Raw genomic sequence first — 18387 nt, forward strand, 5'->3', positions numbered from 1 at the left:
TGTAAGAAGTAGAATGATTAATATAATTGCAGTTTCTTATCTATGCTGGTTAGTGCAGTTTGCATTTTCCCTAATTATTAGCAGTTTTTTAAAAGTCTGTAAACAGGAGATTTAACATAGTCCATCAATCATGTAATTATTGGTACATTATGATTAGTTAGCTCTATGTATTTCTTATTTTACTTTTTATTTAATTTCTAAACTAACTCTAAAGTGACACTAACTTCCTTAATAAGGATCTAGAGTACAGAAAGGAATATTCATAATAGCTTGTCAGAGAAGAAAGGAAATACAATATGCCATTTACATTCCTATATATGCCTTTAAACTGTAAATGCAGTTGATGGCTTATCCATAGTGAATATAATTCATGAATATTTCATAAAAATAGAAAAGAGACTAAGGAATAAGAGTTTCGAGATATATAGTGTAAAATTCTATCAATTTTCCTGAACCCACTGATAAATTCCTTTTTCGAAAGTGCAAATCTATTTTAAGAGAGACATTTTAGAGTTCTTAGTTTCATAAATGTGAGATTCAGCTAAATACATGATTCCTTAAGAAAAGGAACTGAATAGAACCACTTATAATTCCCCCTTTTTACACTAAATGGCCCTTTCCACTTAGCCCTGGAAAACGTTCTTGTGTTAATTGATTGGAGGCTCCATTGTTTAGAGCATGTGCTTCTGGGACGCAGACATGCTGAACAGCACCCCGTCACCCTGCTGAGGAGATGGGCCTTCTTCACGTACAGTGTGGGCTTCAAGGACATGTGGTAATTTGGACTCCTGATAAATAACCACGCTGATTAGGTTGACTGGTCAAGATTGGCCAATTAAAATGGCTTTTGAAAAAGCAGGGGAAATTTGAGAGCAGGAAAAAAGCAATATATATACAACATCATATGTGACACCTGGAGAGTGGACCAGTCACTAAGATTCACAAATATAAAGAAAAGTGTAAATGAATATTCCATGATTTTTCAGCTATACGGATGTCTTAGCCATTTCTGTCTGAAAAAAAAATAGTATTGCATTGACAATTACCATGAGGTTTTTATATAAAGCAGCCACTAGCAGAAAGAATATTTGGGCCATTGTCAGAAATGTTAGACATTAGGGTTGTTTTGACATTTTTTGATTATTTATCCTTTTAGTTACACTCCCATGTTCTGGAAATGATGTTTGACAGATTCCTCTACCAGTAGCTAGGAGTGTGACCTTGAAGAAGCTATTTATGCTCTTTGTATTTTACATCCTGTTGATATGGACCAGCAACGAGACAGGACTGATGATTAACCTGTGCTTTGACTCATTTGTACGGGGTGAATAACTATGCCATCCATTCTAACTCAAAGTGTTATTAAAATGATATAACTAATTCCAAGCACTGTAAACACTATGTAATGGATGCACAGAACAGGTGTTCTGTTCCAGGATTGCAAATTACCTGACTGGTGGCATTTATTAGTAATACAAGTAACTACAAGAAAAAACATACTTAAGGCTGAAAATATAGACTATACAATTTTATGGATACTCTTTTTTTGGCTAATTGATTTCTAAAGAAATAGATATAATATTATTGATTTAATAAATAATATATTTTGCTTTTAAATCACTTAGATTCATTTATAAATTTTACTGCCAGTTTGCCAAGCCTGGGAGTTGCCACCAATTTTTCTACCTCTGGGGGATTGTATGTGATCCAAATATTGTATCCTAGCCCCAGTGCAATAAAACATCTAGGTTGGCACTTTCAAATTTCACACTTACACTGTATTGTTTGTCTGCTGGTAATAAGAAAATCACCACTTTTATAGGAAGATTATGTAATGATAAAAGGTACATGCTTTTGGAGGATTTACTGTTTGCCATGCACACTTCTAAATGCTTCCTGCAGACATTAATTTCATTATTTTAAAGAATAGTGTTCCAGCATAACATTAGTTTCATTTAAGGAATATGGTAACAGAAGCTTAAAGCAGTTTCCAAAGACACATATTAATAGATTTTTAGGGCCAGGACTTGATAGAATCTGTCCAGCATGAAATCTGTATTTGAAACTAATGGGCTTCCTAAATATGCAATTATTATTTATGGGCTTGAGCCACATACAAAGTTTATATTTTGGATAAAATTTCAGATCATCAGGAAGAAACACTACACTATGAATTACTTTATGGGGATACTATTATAGCATTACTGTTAAGACTAATCTTTAGACCAATTTCATAAGCCACACATAAAATGTCTTGACATTTTGAAAATCTAAAGTTGGATCATCAGGTCAAGGTTACTGCCTTTGGAGGCTGGAGATATAGATTTTGTTTACAAACAGGATTAATTAGCAACTTTTAGAGGGATGCCAAAATGGCACTTTTTCTGTGTTTTCATCAAATAGGTGCTAATAGTTGCTGTTAACACAAAACTAATTGCCACCTACCGTGGGGAGTGCACGTTGCCTTGTCCTGTGACTACATTGGCCCATCTGTTGAGAATCTCAGCTCGGGAACAATGCAGGAACTGGCATCCAATTTGGGCTCTGGCCAGTGGTCAACAAACAAGCTGAGACACACTTGGAATATGAAATGATTGAAGTCAAAGATGCTTTGCTGTCCATTAACTGGCAGCTCTTGAGTTGTGTGAGAGCAAAGCCAAGATCAGGTGCCAGTTTGCAGAGCACAAGGATCTGCCTGAGTGCCACCTGTCATTGGCATGTGGGTGTTGTCCCACATAGGAGCCACAGCAGATGTGCTTCTTCCATCACAGCATGACAGGTGACATGTTAGAGGTTGGGACCAGGGCATGTTACATGTTAGAGCGTTCAGCTAGGCTGAGGTAGGGACTAGGGTGACATTTTACCTCTTACCCCAAACTGTAGAACAATCCAAAGGCTTGCAAGGAGACAGTCTGCATGTTACTCCCTAGCCCACAGGTGGATATACTGGATATTTACCATTGAAGACATCTCTCATACCTGGGTTTTTAACTTTGACTACAAACAAAATGTAAAAAGGAAAAAGTTATTTAATTGATTATATTAACCCAAATCCTTGCCTTCACAAGACAATTTGTGGTTAGATGCAGTTAGATAATTTTTAATCACCCTTAAGATATATTTCTGATCAATTTTGTTGTTGCTGTTATTCTCATTAAGTTGAATTATAATGTGGGGCTGCAAGATAAACTAGAATTGAGGAGATCAGCATTCTTATCCCAGCTCTGCCGAAATTCACTGTGTTATTTTAAATAATTTACGTGTTTCAGTAGCAGAGTCCATTATCTACATAATGTGTGAGTTGGATTGGATATTTTCTGTGGACCCTTTTAATTATGAAATGGTACTATTCTATGAATTGTAACAACTTAAGTTACAAAGTATGATAATACATTTTTATAGGAGTAAGAATAAAAACAGCAAGTGGATAGGCCTAAAAAGGAAAAGCAGAATTACACATAAGCCCATTACTAATGACAATTACTTTTTATGTTTTCCATATAGTTTGTCAGATATATACAGGCATATTTTTTTATTCAGAAAAATTTTTGACCCTGAATGTTTATTTAGGTTTTTATTGCAACAGTCTAGTACCGATTCAAAAGAGCTGTTTCTATTGCATTTGCCTTTTTTAAAAATATAATGTTAGTAAATTATACTTCCATAGCACTTGCTCTATATCAGAAAATGTTCTAGGCATTTTACATTAATATATTTGTCCTTAGGACAATGCTGTGATGTAAGCACTACTATTATTCTTGTATTATAAATGAGAAAAATAAGAGATGAAGAGAGGAAGTGTGGCAAAGTCTGATTCCCTAGTCCATGCGTTTAAACACCACCCATGTTGCTGGGCGTGGGGGAGGGGCTGCTCTTCTCCAGTCCCTGCTTGGACCTGAAGGTAGGAAAGGACAGCTCTGAAGGCTTCTGAGATATTTCTGTCAGACACTCACAAAATGCAGCTGTATAATGATGTGTATATTAAAGATTCTAAGGTGTTCATCATCATAATAGTATTCAGTCGTGTATAAATTTTTATATCAAATATAAATAAGTTTGCATGTTTTAAAAAATAAGATAAATAAATAGGATAAAAAATAGGATTAGTATTATTTTCCACTGTCCATTAAAATAATTTTTAGAACAAGTCTATCTTTATCCTTACAGAATATTTTAACTTAATATATTCATGTGTTTTTCTTTTTAACAGTGAATCTAGAAATAAAAATAAAGTCACTGGAAACACATCAAAAGCTAAAGAAATGCTTGCTGAGAGAATATAATAGTGCAAGTGTATAAATCTAGAACTATGCATTTTTTAGGCATGATAATTCAATTTATCTTTTTTTATATTGGCAGAGTTAAATTTACTGAGAGTGTTATTTTTATTTTCTTGATACCAACAGTTCTATGGACAGTTATGAATTGGTAGATGGGACTGAGTTCCAAGCTTCATATTTACTACCAATGTGGTAGTATTATTATTGTTATTATTATTGTTATTTCTTATAATGGTTTCTCTGGAAAAGTTGCTGCTCAACCCAGCTATTTGACTCAACTGGTATGAATTGAAAAAGAAAGGAAAAGAAAACAGGGAATAACTTGAGATTCCGTATAACAATGACATGATGGATGAGGGTTATATCTCAGTAAATACGTGAAGGAGATGCAATTGTCAAAGATGATAAAAGGAGAACAAATACTTCAAAGTATTATAAGAATGCACTCTACACAGTAGAATCAAGTATTGGTGAAATTACCATTACATAAAATTCATTTATTGGAACTTTGTTTTAAAAGGACATATTTAGAAATTGGGGGATTGCTGCTGGGGACACGGAACCTTTGCCCCCAAATTAAAGGACAGTACTAGGAGTCCCTTCTGAGAAGGTGAATCATTGTGTAGATCGATAAGATAGACCTCTGACAAGATGTCAGTGTAGAAATGTTGCCAATCATTCTTATGAGCAAGACTATTACAATCACAAAAGTTACTATAATAGCTTTTCAACCCTCCAATTATTACATAATTTGTAGCAAGATGTCAGTTCTCTCAAATGAATAATAAAAATCTCCAATGTAGACTAATGAAATATATTTCAATGATTACTTCAAAAATAATTATACATATTTACTGAACATTTCTATGTGTTGATTTTGCAACAGATTTTTTAAAAATGAGTTTGTCCTTACATATTTTAGTAGAGGGTATGAGATACATATACCATTAATTATTAAATCAAACTACATTAAAAGTATGATGTATAAGACTCTTTGGGGTTTTAGAAAGCAAAAGCATCTGTAGTTTCATGTGACACTGGAGATGGATTCAGAAAGGAAAATAGAATCCCCTTAAGTTAAACTGCAGAGAAGACTATTTCAAGGGGTGGAAGCGTGAGGAAACATCGGTGGTTGTAGACATGTAGGCCATCAGTTAGCGGTTCAGTTTGCCTTCAGCGCGGTGGGGGGCCCTTCAGGCCAGCACTGTTAGTTCAGGCTTTATTATGAAAGCCTTTAGTGCCAAGTAATTTGTTTATGCTGAGCATGCTATGAAATAAGAATTCACAGAATCACATTGAATAGACAAGTATCTTTGTTTTTATGTTTAGAAAGTTCATCTTCATATTTATCTACAGGGCAGCTTGGAGTAGAGAAAGTTTGTGAGTAGGCATACATAGTAGGGAGTTGTTTAAAAAGGTAGTTAGGGAATTATATTGGGATATTTCCTGTGAATACAAAATCATGCCTAATAATGTAAGTGGCAGTGCAATGAAAAGCTTTATTTTTTAGTTGGAAATTAATTGTACGTCAGGGTGTATGGGAAAAGAGAGGTTAAGAGTAATGTCAAGGTTGATAACATGAGTGCCCGGATGAAAGGTATTGTATTTCATAAAGAGAGAAATAAAAGATTAGCTTAGTCTAATCATTTTTTATTGTATAATAATATCATATGTCACTAAATCCAAGGTAGAATTGTATGTGAGATTCTACCCTACCTGTGCTCATTGTTGAGAAGGAAAAAATGTCAAATCAACTGTGATATGCCATCTATTGAAAAGGATTTCTAATTTCAGAGATGTTAAAATATGAACAATGTGTATCTTAAAATTGATTAATTATGGGACTAATAGCTAAGGCTCATAGTGCTTCACATGCAAGTAACAGATTTAATCTTCACAATTGCCTTATGAAGTAGTTATTCTTACAATTTTTATTTTACAACTAAGGAATCTGAGGGGCAAATTTAAGTGGTAGAGGGAGATTTGAATCCAAACACTCTGGCCCTAAAGTCTACTCTCTTAGTAACTACACTGAAATAATTCATTTTTAAAGGATATCATATTAAAATAACAAAACTGTAATTTTCTTGAGAGCCCACTGGTTTCATACCAGTTATTTACATAGTTTATAATTAATCTTCTCAACAACCTCGACAAATGAATCCCTTCTTTAGCACAAGAGGAAACCAAAGCTTAGAGACAATGACCAACATGCTTAAGGTCCCAGGACCCATGGTTAGCAAAGCCGGATTCCAACACTGGGTCTCTCTAACATGAAGAGCTGAGCTTCATTTCCCATTTTGGTCCTGGAAAACCCTTCATTCCCTGTTTTACTTTTTCCAGCCTTTGGCTATTTTGTTTTGTTTTGTTTCGTTTTGTTTCGTTTCGTTTCCTTTTGTATTTCTGTGTAACTAAGAGAAAATAGTGCTAATCTCATCATTATTGAATTATTTATTTCTGTCTCCTCAACAAACTTTTGCCATATTTATCTTTAATCTCAAATACCCAGCACTATATCTGGAACACAGTGCTCACCAGATGCCTATTTAGGGCAGTGGTTCTCATCTGGGGCTAATTTTGCTTCTCCCACTCTCAGCAATTGCTGGAAACATTTTCTGTTGCCACCTTTGGGGAACTGGTACCACTGTCCGTCTAGTGGGGAGAGGCTGAAAAATGGTGCTAAACATCCTAATATGCACAGGACAACTTCCATACCAAATAGTAACCTGATCCCAAGTATCAACAGTGCTGAGGTTGAGAAACCGTTATTTAGCAGAAAAGATAAACCTGGGCATAATCACCTGAGTGCTATTTGATATAATTTTTGTTTTAGCTTTTAATGTTAGGGCAAATATAATATACTATCATTCAAAAAAAACAGACTTCAAATATAAAAATCTATATTATTATTATTATTATTATTATCCCCTTAGCTGTGAAGATGGACAAATAATATCATGTTTGGATGTGACATAATTATGTCATCACTGAACACAGGAAGGCCCGCCCTTTGTTTCACTAATGACTAAAGATAAATGTATTTTTTTGCATAGTTCTAGAATATATGAGGCTGGGAATTTTTTAAAGTAATCCCTGATCATTACATAGTTGTCAAATTGATGAAACTAGTTAAGAATTTCCTTATCAGAGAAGTGCCTGAACATCCCTTTCCACGTAGACCTACCAACCCACAAGTTACGTGGCACACTTAATGAGGACAAGTGCCCTTACATAGTTGTGCTGACTTTCTAAATTATTCCATAAGCATGTTTCATAAGGAAGTTTCTGTGGGCAGAAGGAAAAGGAGAGAGCCTTTTGAATCTTTCACAGCACTATCCAGACCAAACATCCCTCTGATAATGCAGAATCCACCCCACATCCCAATAACTCAGGGAGTGCTTGCCTTCAGCACCAATGAAGGAGACTTCATGAAGTTTGTCCGGCAAAGAGCACAGGTCCACTAAGTGGCTGGCACATCCAAAAATCCCAAATTGTAGTGTTGATTGCACCGAGTTCATTCTTCATGCAAAAGAGTATGAGAAGAGTGGAAGCTGCCTGCCAGAAAACGTCAGGTCTGAGCTGTGAGTTCTGTGGATTCTTGTAGATTTAATCCCTAAAGGCCTTTCTTAAAAGGAATGAAAGTTAAGATTAATTTCTAACTAAATGCACAACTGTAAGATATATTCACTTTTCCAAATGTGATGTTCCAATTCCTAGTCCTATTGTAAAACCAACTTTTATTAAACTAATTTAAGCCAATAAAATAATTATTTCTAAATTAAAGATAATTTAACATGTTTTTGCCACTTTATTTGTTCCAATACACTCTCTTTAATTGCGATATAATTGCATTTTGATATAAATTTGTATGCTCTAATTAGTTAAAAAAAATATTGGAAATAATACCTGTGATATTTTAAAAGTATTTAAAATTAATGCATCTGATTTGAATAATATTTTAAATGTTAGTACAAAATATTACAAAAATAGCTGCATATTAAGGACAGCAATGAAAATTATTAAATATACCTTTCTGATTATAAACCAAAGGGAATCTTAATATTTCTAGAATGATTTGCATTTGATCTGATACAAGTGTGGAAGGAAGAAGTACTTCACACACACACACATACACATACCTATTTAACCTCTAAATTTTTAAGGGATTTAATTTAGTGAAAATCAGAATAACTATGGGGGATAGTAAACGTTCTCTAAAGTTCTATGATACGTCTTTGTCCTATAATAAAATAATAATAATAATAATACAATATATATAGTCTACTCTAAAAAATAATACTCTTTATTTGTCAGGTAAATAGTGAATATCATGTCGATGATAAAAATATAAAGTTCTAATTAATTATTTGATATTATTAAATGAGTATCAGTGACAAATATATATATAATTTTTATCATATATATTTTATCTTAAAATTTGTTTTTATCTTATATGTTTTAGACCTCACTTTTTTATTACTGCTGTTAGTCAAAATTGAATTTCTTCATCTAGCCAACAGGTGTAGATGTGGTTACCAGCTTAAACCATATATATATATAACAAGGATAGGTGTGAGCAAGGTGATTCTCTTTAAGTTCGTATCTACTTTGAAGTAGAGATTGCTTCAGGTTCTTGTGCAATATGGTGTTAATTGTGTTAATCGTTAATTGGAAGAGATTGAACACAGCGAAAATGCTTTGAAATGAAAAAAAAATGATGAGTAGAATATACAACTTAAACAAACATGGAATCAAAGTTCAGAGACTTGAAAATAAAGCGATTCTGAATTCTCAAAGCATTCCATGTTTTTAGCAGCCTCTCCATTGTACAGACTTGACATTTTCTTTGATCCTGAGAAAAGAATATAATCTTCCTCCTTCTACATACATGTAGCCTTCATTCCTTCATGAACAAATTGATCTTGACTGCCTTGTAGGCTCAATTCACAGTACTGAGTTCTGAGGATACAACTGTGAACACAAGCCTTTGTGGAGCTTAAAATCAAGAGGTGTGGACAGACATTAAACAAATTAATCCTGTGTCAGTATGAGCAGAAGTAGCTAGCTAAAGGGAGAGTGTTTGGGACCAGACATGAGGATACGACACATGCAGAGATGCAGAGGCAGGAGAAAGCTTGCAAATTCTGGAATATAGTTGAAGGATTGAGTGTAAGGAGATGATGGGGCAAGATGGGACTGGAGAGGCGACCAGAACCAGTACAGGAGAACATACAGGCCAGGTATGGAAGTCAGGACTTCTCTCTAGAGAGCCAGTCATGGGTAAATTGAATGTTTATTAGTCTACTCTTGAGATATAAAGAGGTAGTAAAGCAATATATTAATACCTGGGGTTTTGCCAGGCAAATGCACCAGAAAGGCAGTGGGACTAGAAAAGTAAAGATGTTGGCAAGTGACTTATGGACCATAGAATTTAAGTAGGATAGAGAAAGAAGTGATGATGCAAGGTTGATAGAAGTGGAGGAAGAGGTTCCGTTTGTAAACTGATTAAGACAGTAGGAAACATCTGTGGTTATAGTCCCAGACATTTGATTTCAAAGGTAGAGACATTCCAGTTGAGGATAAGGTCTAGGATCCTGCTATGAGACAGTGACCCACAGGACATGGAGACAGTATCACTGGGGGAGGAGATATGATTCAAGGGAAGGGCAGTCATGGAAGATTTCAGGAGGTATTTATTGGGTATTTCCTTTATGCCAGGTTCAAGTCTTAACACTCTAAATAAAATTATTAACTCATTTAATGCTTAAAAGAGCCACACAGCATAGGTCCTATAAATCATTATATTTCCTAAAGAGAAAGAAATTCTAAAGTTTCTATTTGAAAGCTGAATGACCTGATGCCTCTTCAGTGGGATATAATTTTGTTGCATTTTGCTTTGTTTTATTTTCTTGAGAGAGAATAAATAACTCAATATAAAGATATCTGCTGAGTAACTACTGTGTGTCAGACACTGAGGAGCCACTCGGGATGGCAGGGAGTGTGCTTTCACCTGCATGCACCCTTCCACCAACCCCTGGGAAGAGCCATATTCCCCTTAAGGCATGGACAGGAGGGTAAAAATCTTAGAAAGGGAGACAGGATGTTTTAGAAATCAGCGTGAGTAGGTAGTTCAGAAGGCAGATTGAAAAATGTTGTGGAAGTGACTACAAACATTTTTTGAGAGGTTATATCAGAGATGATGAAACTCATCTCTGATATAACAAAGAGAAGGTGAAAATGAGAGAAAAAGATAACAGGAGAAGATGGAAACGGGGTGACTAAGGGCAACAGGCTGTGAACTTCACAGTTGTCCACTAATTTGTCAAGAGAATTAAGCCCTGGAGTCTCCATTGTCTGCCATAGGTTAGAAGATGGCAGAGACAGGGGCATCCCGAAGATAGTCACAGCCTGCAGTGATAGTAACTCGCAGGCACTTCAGTTTGGGGTGAGTGGGATGCTTTGGCCTTTCTGGGAGGGCTCAGCTGCGGTTCAGTTTAATTGCTCAAGTTCCAGAGACAGGTTCTTGTTCAAGGTGCTGGGTGTCCTGATCCCTTGGCTGTGGTCTTGGGCCTAATTACCCTGTGATCTGAAATCTGCACTTTGTTAAGTCAACTATTATTACCCTATTGTGGATGTTTTAAAACATATTTTTTGCTTGTTTGTTTTAGCTTTTTAGTTGGAAAATTATCCTGCTGTCTCAGCTGTGCTAAAGAGACACAGTAGAGGGGTTTTCCATCTATAGGTCAGCCTGACAAGGGTTGGAGGTAAAAATGATAGCATTTAAGGAAAGACAAGGGAGCTTAAAGTATTGTTTGGATATTTAAGGCAAAGCCAAAATGCCCTTATCATTCAAGTTTCACTTTGGTTTTCAGTTAGAGGCTTTCAGAACAGAACAGCGAATTCTGTTCAGAGACCACCTTGCCTCTTATTATTTCCATACAAATCTAATCTTCCAAGATTTTTATGACCTTTCCTTTTTCAATGAATGTTACATTAATTTTATTTTTTATAAGGATATCTGTCCTTTTATACTGCTCCTAGTTGATCTGCCCAGAATGCTTGCAATCTGAAACCTGAAAGAATAGGTAAAGATTCCTTTACCCAAATGGTAAACATTAGTCTGCATTATAATTGTAGATAAAAAGAAGGGTGTTACACAAGTTGGCTATAGCATATAGTAAACTTGACTCAGTTTTCCTTTGCCAGGAAAATACTAAGGCCGATAATGCTTATTTTAAGGCCCCAGACCTCAGTTGAGATTTAAGAGCTTAACTTTAGGATACAGCTTAAATATTAAAGATTAAGAAAATATCACCTGAGATTTAGGTTGCCAAGAAGCACTTATGTGTGTTTTAATAACAAATATTGTCTGTGTAAGGATTTTGTTGGAAAAACCATGAGCAGAAAAAACGTTTCAGGAAAATTGAGCATCTTTTTCTATTTCCAGCTTTCAAAACAAGCAAAAGATTTAAATTCTCCAGAAAAGTTTATGTTTTATAGAAGAGTGCCTTGATTCAAAGTTGTGTGTTTTTAAAATGTACATTTTTGACCAACTGAAATATGCATCATTACCGATGTGTAAATGGATGTGTCTGCATTTTCACTGTAATCCAGTGGCATCAAGCAGTTTAAGGTTATGTCTTTAATTATCCATGAATGCTTTTATAAGATTAATGTGACTTTTATCCTAAAATTATTCTTTTTAAAGCAGGCAATAAACTTTGTGACATTTTCATTTAAAAGGCCCATAGTTAAATTTTTATTGAATTATGGAACTTCGGACTGCCCATTATTGCAACATTTATTTTCTGAAAGAGTCTAAAAGTTTTAAAATAATTTTCAGCTATGTGGATTGAGTGCATGTCTCTTGAAAATTGAAAACAAACTTTTCAAGTCTCCCTAAAAAGAAGACATATTTACTTGCATAGGCATTAAATGTTTCCTGGTTAAATTCATAGTTTTTACCTTTGGCCAACTTAATGATTAATAAAGCAGATACGCAATAAAATTTTATGTGCTAAGTCAAAACACTTGTTCTAGAATTGGAGCCAGGCATCTTATAGCAAGAAGTAGTAGGTGATTTCAAAAACTAAAAGTGTTGGGAAAATAAATTTTCTTCTGTGAAAGATGAAGGTGCTTTAGAGATGAGAACAGCCATTCAGGAAGTTGTATTAGTGTAGGGCTCTCAGGTAATCCAGACAAGGCAAGGAGATAGGCAGGCTTGAATTGAACGTGGTAAAATTCCACTTTGTAATAAAATTTGTAGTGTATTATTTTGTCCTTCTTTTCACCTTCCAAATTCTGTATCTATTGTGGAAGATTTGGAGGGAGAGATCCCTAAATTAGCTGAATTATTAGCTGAATTAGCTTTTTTACAAAAGCCAGGAAATCATGAGAAGTTTTTACCCTAGAAGATTATTGTGCATCAGAGATTGCAGAGTAAGAGAAATGTATGAAACGTGATCATGTTATAAAGTTTACAGTTTTTCAAGTGTTGTATGATATTTTCAAAGTAAATTTAGATTTATAGGAAATCTTTTCAAAAGAGAAAGTTTCTTTAGGAGGAAGAAACAAAATAGATCCTTCCATTTAACCTTGGAAGTGATTATAAAATACAGTACTCCTTTTCTTTAAAAAATAAATATTTTCTCTTTTGAAATACTTGTAAGATTATTCATTAGGTATAAGATCACACACAAACAAACCTTGCATATAAGCTGTTGTTTTAAGTATTAAAATAAATTTATTTTGTTTTGTTTATTCTTTAGCAGAACAGATGGTAATGGTTTTGACACAATTTAGTTTTCTTTTCCTTTTTTATTCCTTTGGGAAAAAAACAACACAAAACCAGAGCTTCTTTTCCCACTTTGTCACAGCTGGTTACCAATCAATCTCAATTCACGGTACAGTGATGATAGCACATGTTGTCCAGGGGCCAGATCTGATTGGGTTGCATTTTTCAGCAGCATTTCATATCAGGGAAAAAGGTATCTGTGTGGTGGGGGCTGTCAGCGCACGATTGTACCACTGTCATTAATCAAACCTGGCAACAATGCCTGCCTTTATCCAAGGCCAAGACTGGCAGATTTCACAATCAGAATCACCCGATTTCTGTAAAGATTTCCTCACCAGTAATGTTTTTTTATCCGTTTCGTTTTTGTCTTTTTTTAAATTAAAGTCATATGATACCTCATACATGTTGATTAAATATACTATACCATATTCAAAAAGTAGTTTGTTTGTTTTTATCAAAGTGTGTGCTCTAGTTATTTAAAATTCCTTCTCAATTATTTAAAAAAGGCTAAGCACAAATCAGGACAAAATTTAAGTCCATTAGATTGTTCAGTTAAAGACTAATTTTAAAATGCATATATGTTAGTAAACACATTATGAACCTTCAAGGATTACATTTTCTCTTAGATTAATACTGAGCAAACTACTGATGAAGTTTGTTTCTGGAGTTTTTGAAACAACACAAAATGCAGACATGCACACCTGCCCATTGCACACGCATACAGAACAATGAGCACACACACCCAACAAGGCGGTGTATTGCTCTGTGTTAAAAAATAAATGTACTTGCTGCAGAGATATTATCACAGTCTCTTTGTAACTCACAACATTCTTAGCGTCTTCTATAAAATGGTATTTGGAAATAGGCATTTTCTTTGTCATTTATGGTTGTGAAATCATTAAACTCTGCTCTGAATTGTAAAGAAGTATTTAAATGTAGGGAACTATGATTCATAATTTTGCATATTACTCAGTTAATATTTGCTTTCTGGGGGAAATGAACATTTCTCCAAATACCTAATGTAATAGTGTAAAGCATCAATGAGACTACTATGGGGCATATACCAGTTATCCAAAGCAAAATACAAGAAGTAAGGCCCCATTTACTGGACCAGTGGAAATATGTAACATCTAATTGCTTGTGAAATATGTAGTTTTAGTAAATAAATTGTTGTTGCAGAGAAACCATGACCCATTTGGGAAAGAGCTGAGAGTATACATTCTAGAATCACTTGAAGGGATACTGGTTGGTGTTCTAAGGGTTAATTTTGCTAATTAAATAAAAATCACTGATTTTTAACTCTTGCAGCCAATGCTTGTTTTGTCAATTTGCCAACAATTAAGATAATAAATTTCTCCTTCGAATATTTGAGTTATCTTATATTCAAGATACCTAAAAATTAAATCATATTTGAACCCAGTGTAACATAAAATGATAGACTATAACTCATGAAGAAGCAAATATACACTACTTCTTTATTGTCTAAAGGTTACCAAAAAATGTGCTAGCAGTGCATTTCATAATTTGGAAGTGGCAAAAATTATATACATATATAAAAATAGATAATTGGTAATAAAGCATCTGGAGAATCACATATAAAATTAATGATCTTATTAGCAATGCCTTTAATCTAAGCATTGCACTTTATGGCTGAATGATGTGTGTGTGTGTGTACCGTATGTTGTTTCCGGTAAAATATAGTAGAAAAATGAAGTGTTATCTAACTATAACTAAAGCTATTTAATAAAAACAGATTTATATTCTACATAGGTATGACATCAAAGATGATTACACACTGAGAATTAAAAAGGCCTTGAGCACAGATGAAGGCACCTATATGTGTATTGCCGAGAATCGGGTTGGAAAAGTGGAAGCCTCCGCTACCCTCACAGTTCGAGGTAAGAGACCTAAGACATATGATATAATTGAGCCAGCAGATTGACACTTGATTAAATGGGCAAGTAAACTCACAATCAAAATAATAGGTTATACTGTTTTATTATTACATTAAGATGCCTAGATTTGTGTCTACTATATTATTCATTGAAATAAAATCACTTTCAAATTTTAGTTCAAATGGATGATATTTGAAGCAGTTAATTTTATACAATAAATAGTAGCTAATGTGATTTTTAAATAAATCTTAAAAATTGATAATACACTAATGTTATATATTTCCATTTCTTTGAACTATTTACTGTTTTTAAATGTCACTAGTTTCAAAAGCACTTTGTTTTTCTGTTTACTAGTTTGTCACTTTATACTAGCAGAGTACTGTTTTGAAAGTCTTTTTTTTTTGTTTCATCATTCAAAAAGCAATTTGAAAAGGAAAAAACTAACACTGCTTTCCAAAGTGAAAAATGGATATAGAGGAGCTCCCACATTGAGAAAATCTGATTTAGAGAGTGATTTGTGAAGTTCATCGGCCTTAAATAATTGAAATAGTCAGTGCTTCTCCTGCAATAACTTTCACTTTCTAGGTGTCATGCACTTCCTCAGTCATGGAATACTGTTCATTTATAAACTCCCTGGAATTGCTTCTAAGTGAAAGAAAACATTATTTAACCCTGCAGTGAGCTAGAATGAATAAACTCTGTTCCAGGTGGTGTCCATGATCCACATGGGTAAATTACGTAGCCCAAGGTACCAGGCAGTACCATCTAGACAACCACACTTAAGTCTCGCCAGATAGACTCTAACCCACGGCATTGTTTACTCTATCAGAGAACTTCAAACTGAAACAGGCAAGCACATCCCTGCTCAGTCTTTCAACCTTTCTTCCACTACCCTAACCGATGCCTCCTCCTCTCAGCCTTTCTGATAAGGTTGGGTGGTTTCATCCGGGTCTGTTACAGCTCACCCTGTTCAGTCACACCTTCTACTCTTACACAGCTTTGCTCCTGGAAGTTTTCCTAAGATTAAGAGAAATATGTGGAGGAATTTGTATTGGTGATCCTCCATCTGGTAAGAAAAATTATTTTTGTCAGATCTATGACTTGGGCACCAAATCGTTAAAAAAAAAAAAAAAGCAAAAAAACCTTACCTTCCTCCAGGTAACTAATTGGAGACATATGCATTCTATATAGATTACCTGGAAAATATTGGTGATTTCCATAATTTCCAATTGCTCCATTTCTATTCAACCTAATTTATTTCTCCTCCTTTTTGATATGACTGAGATATAAAACAAATTTAGGCAAAATTGACTAGGAAGTTGCTTGAAAAAATATTCATTCTTCATTAGATATCAGATGATAAACAGCTATGATCAGGGAACAGTTGAATATACATACTGATTATATGTGGTCAAAATCTGAGCCTATGTAACCCTCTTTACTATATTTAACCTACATTCTCCATAGGTGATTTATATTTATACATATATTTGTTTATTTTTCTCTAGGCAGTCCTTTGCAAAAACATTCACTTGACCCAATTTCCCCCAAAGTTTGTTTGTTTTTTCTGAAGTAAATGGAAAAAAATAAACAAGCAGCCAAGAAATGTTCCATTCAAAAAATATTTGCTGACTAAACAAATGGTGAGAAAATGTGAGGAATTGTTTGTTTGAAGAAGCAGCAGGGTTCCTTCATACTTGAATGCCTGCATGAATGAGACTTCAAGTGGTCTGTTTGCTTTAAGATCTTTCCCAGCTAATTGTTTTCATAATTTGTTGAAAGTTTCAGGTTTAATATTTCAGTTAACAAAGCATGCTCCCCATGCATGGACTTTTGAAACTAACTTAAAAAACTAATAGAAAGAGTTGTTTGCTTATAATACGATTTTTTTTTTAAATCGGCAAACCTTCTATGTTTTCTTCCCTAATCTGTGCCCCGTGTCCTGGATTGGACAATTAATCTGTGTCGTATGTTTTTATGACTCTTTTAACACTGAAACCTCAACATGAAAAAAGTCTCCATAATACAATAGAAAATGGACTAAAATATTTTTAAAAAATATTTTTATCATTAGGAAAAGCAGTTGGGATTTCTCATGCTAAGAGGTTAACAAGGAAAAAACATAGTATCTACAACATATTTTTTTCCTGGGCTCATTTTTCTATGCACATAAGGAAATATTCAGCCCTTCTCTGGCTTGTTTTATTAGACCAGGGTCAACTGACCCAAGAGGCCACATCTATTTTCATCAATTTAATGTAGGGATACAGTTTAGTTTAATTTGCTGATTTTGAAAACATTCACCTGCTGGGGTTTCTTTTTGTTTGTTTGTTTTTTCGGGATGAAATGTTGCTGTGTAACAAAGACAAGAGATTTTATTGTGATGTTTCTGCTAAAATTTTATCATGTTCCCTTTAGCCAATTGGGGAAAGAAGTTTTATAGTCAAAATCTGAAAGAGCGATTTATTCAGTGGTTAGTTTTCCTCTTCAAAACTATGGTTAAAATAAGCTATAAAATTAAAAATGTTAGACAACAAACCTAGCATTTATATTCTAATCAAATAATTCAAAATCTAACAGAACTTTTTTAATTGGCTTCAAAAATGCATTAAAACAAACTACATATTTATAAAACACAATTTTCCCCATTTTTCAATTTTTCAAATTGGCTTTGCATAAATTAAGGTTTTGTTGGAATAATCATGTTGCTCCTAGGGCAATAAATGCTCATTTTTTTAAACCACCCTAGACAAAGTGAAAGAGAAATATATGTTATTTCTTTAAAAAATGATTTTTCCCCTTGGCTTCTTCTTTGTCACTTTTTAATATCAATGCAAAATGCCCTTTTGTTTCTATATATAGGAAACATTATGTTTGAGATTCTGCTTAGGGTGGCATGTGAAAAATGTAAATTCAAAAATCAAAGACAGTTATTTGTCTACTGGACATTGGCAAAATTAAGAGAAATAGTATCAGTTAGAATAAGCCACAATTGTATAATGTTAGTTTGTTGTCTTGTTTTTGGTTGCTATTATTATATGTCCTCCAAACCAAAGAAAGAAAAGAGAAGAGAAAAGGAAAAGAAGGGGAGGGAGGGAGGGAGGGAGGAAAAGAAAGAGGAAGAGAGAGAAAGAGAAAGAAAGGAAGAAATTGTGCATTGGGAGACTTCTCTTCCTGCTACTATAGTAAACCCATCATAGACTATGAAGCACATAAGAGTTACACTGTTAGAATTTTCATACTGCTACTATAATTGCTTTATTCTTCTTTGAATTATCTTAATCTCCCCCCTTTTAATTGTGAATATTATAAGACCATGGATCTCACATAAAAAAACTTTATTATTGTTCAGAGATTGCACAATGCTAGTACTATGTTTGTTGAGTGAATGAATGCCTAGCAATATGGTTTGACTGGC

The 18387-nt window shown here is 34.1% G+C and overlaps 1 protein-coding gene across 18 annotated transcripts in view; it reads left to right on the forward strand.

Moving 5' to 3' along the window:
• Positions 1–18387, forward strand: part of ROBO2 (roundabout guidance receptor 2) — a 1287372-nt gene that overhangs the window by 1140854 nt on the left and 128131 nt on the right. For all 18 annotated transcript variants that reach the window (XM_036017926.1, XM_036017927.1, XM_036017925.1 and 15 more), the window contains exon 6: positions 14845–14972. In XM_036017926.1, coding sequence (XP_035873819.1) covers positions 14845–14972 — 128 coding nt within the window. The remainder of the gene's footprint in view (positions 1–14844; positions 14973–18387) is intronic.

This window comes from Phyllostomus discolor, chromosome 2 (genome assembly GCF_004126475.2).
Source record: "Phyllostomus discolor isolate MPI-MPIP mPhyDis1 chromosome 2, mPhyDis1.pri.v3, whole genome shotgun sequence".
In the NCBI taxonomy this organism is placed as follows: domain Eukaryota; kingdom Metazoa; phylum Chordata; class Mammalia; order Chiroptera; family Phyllostomidae; genus Phyllostomus; species Phyllostomus discolor.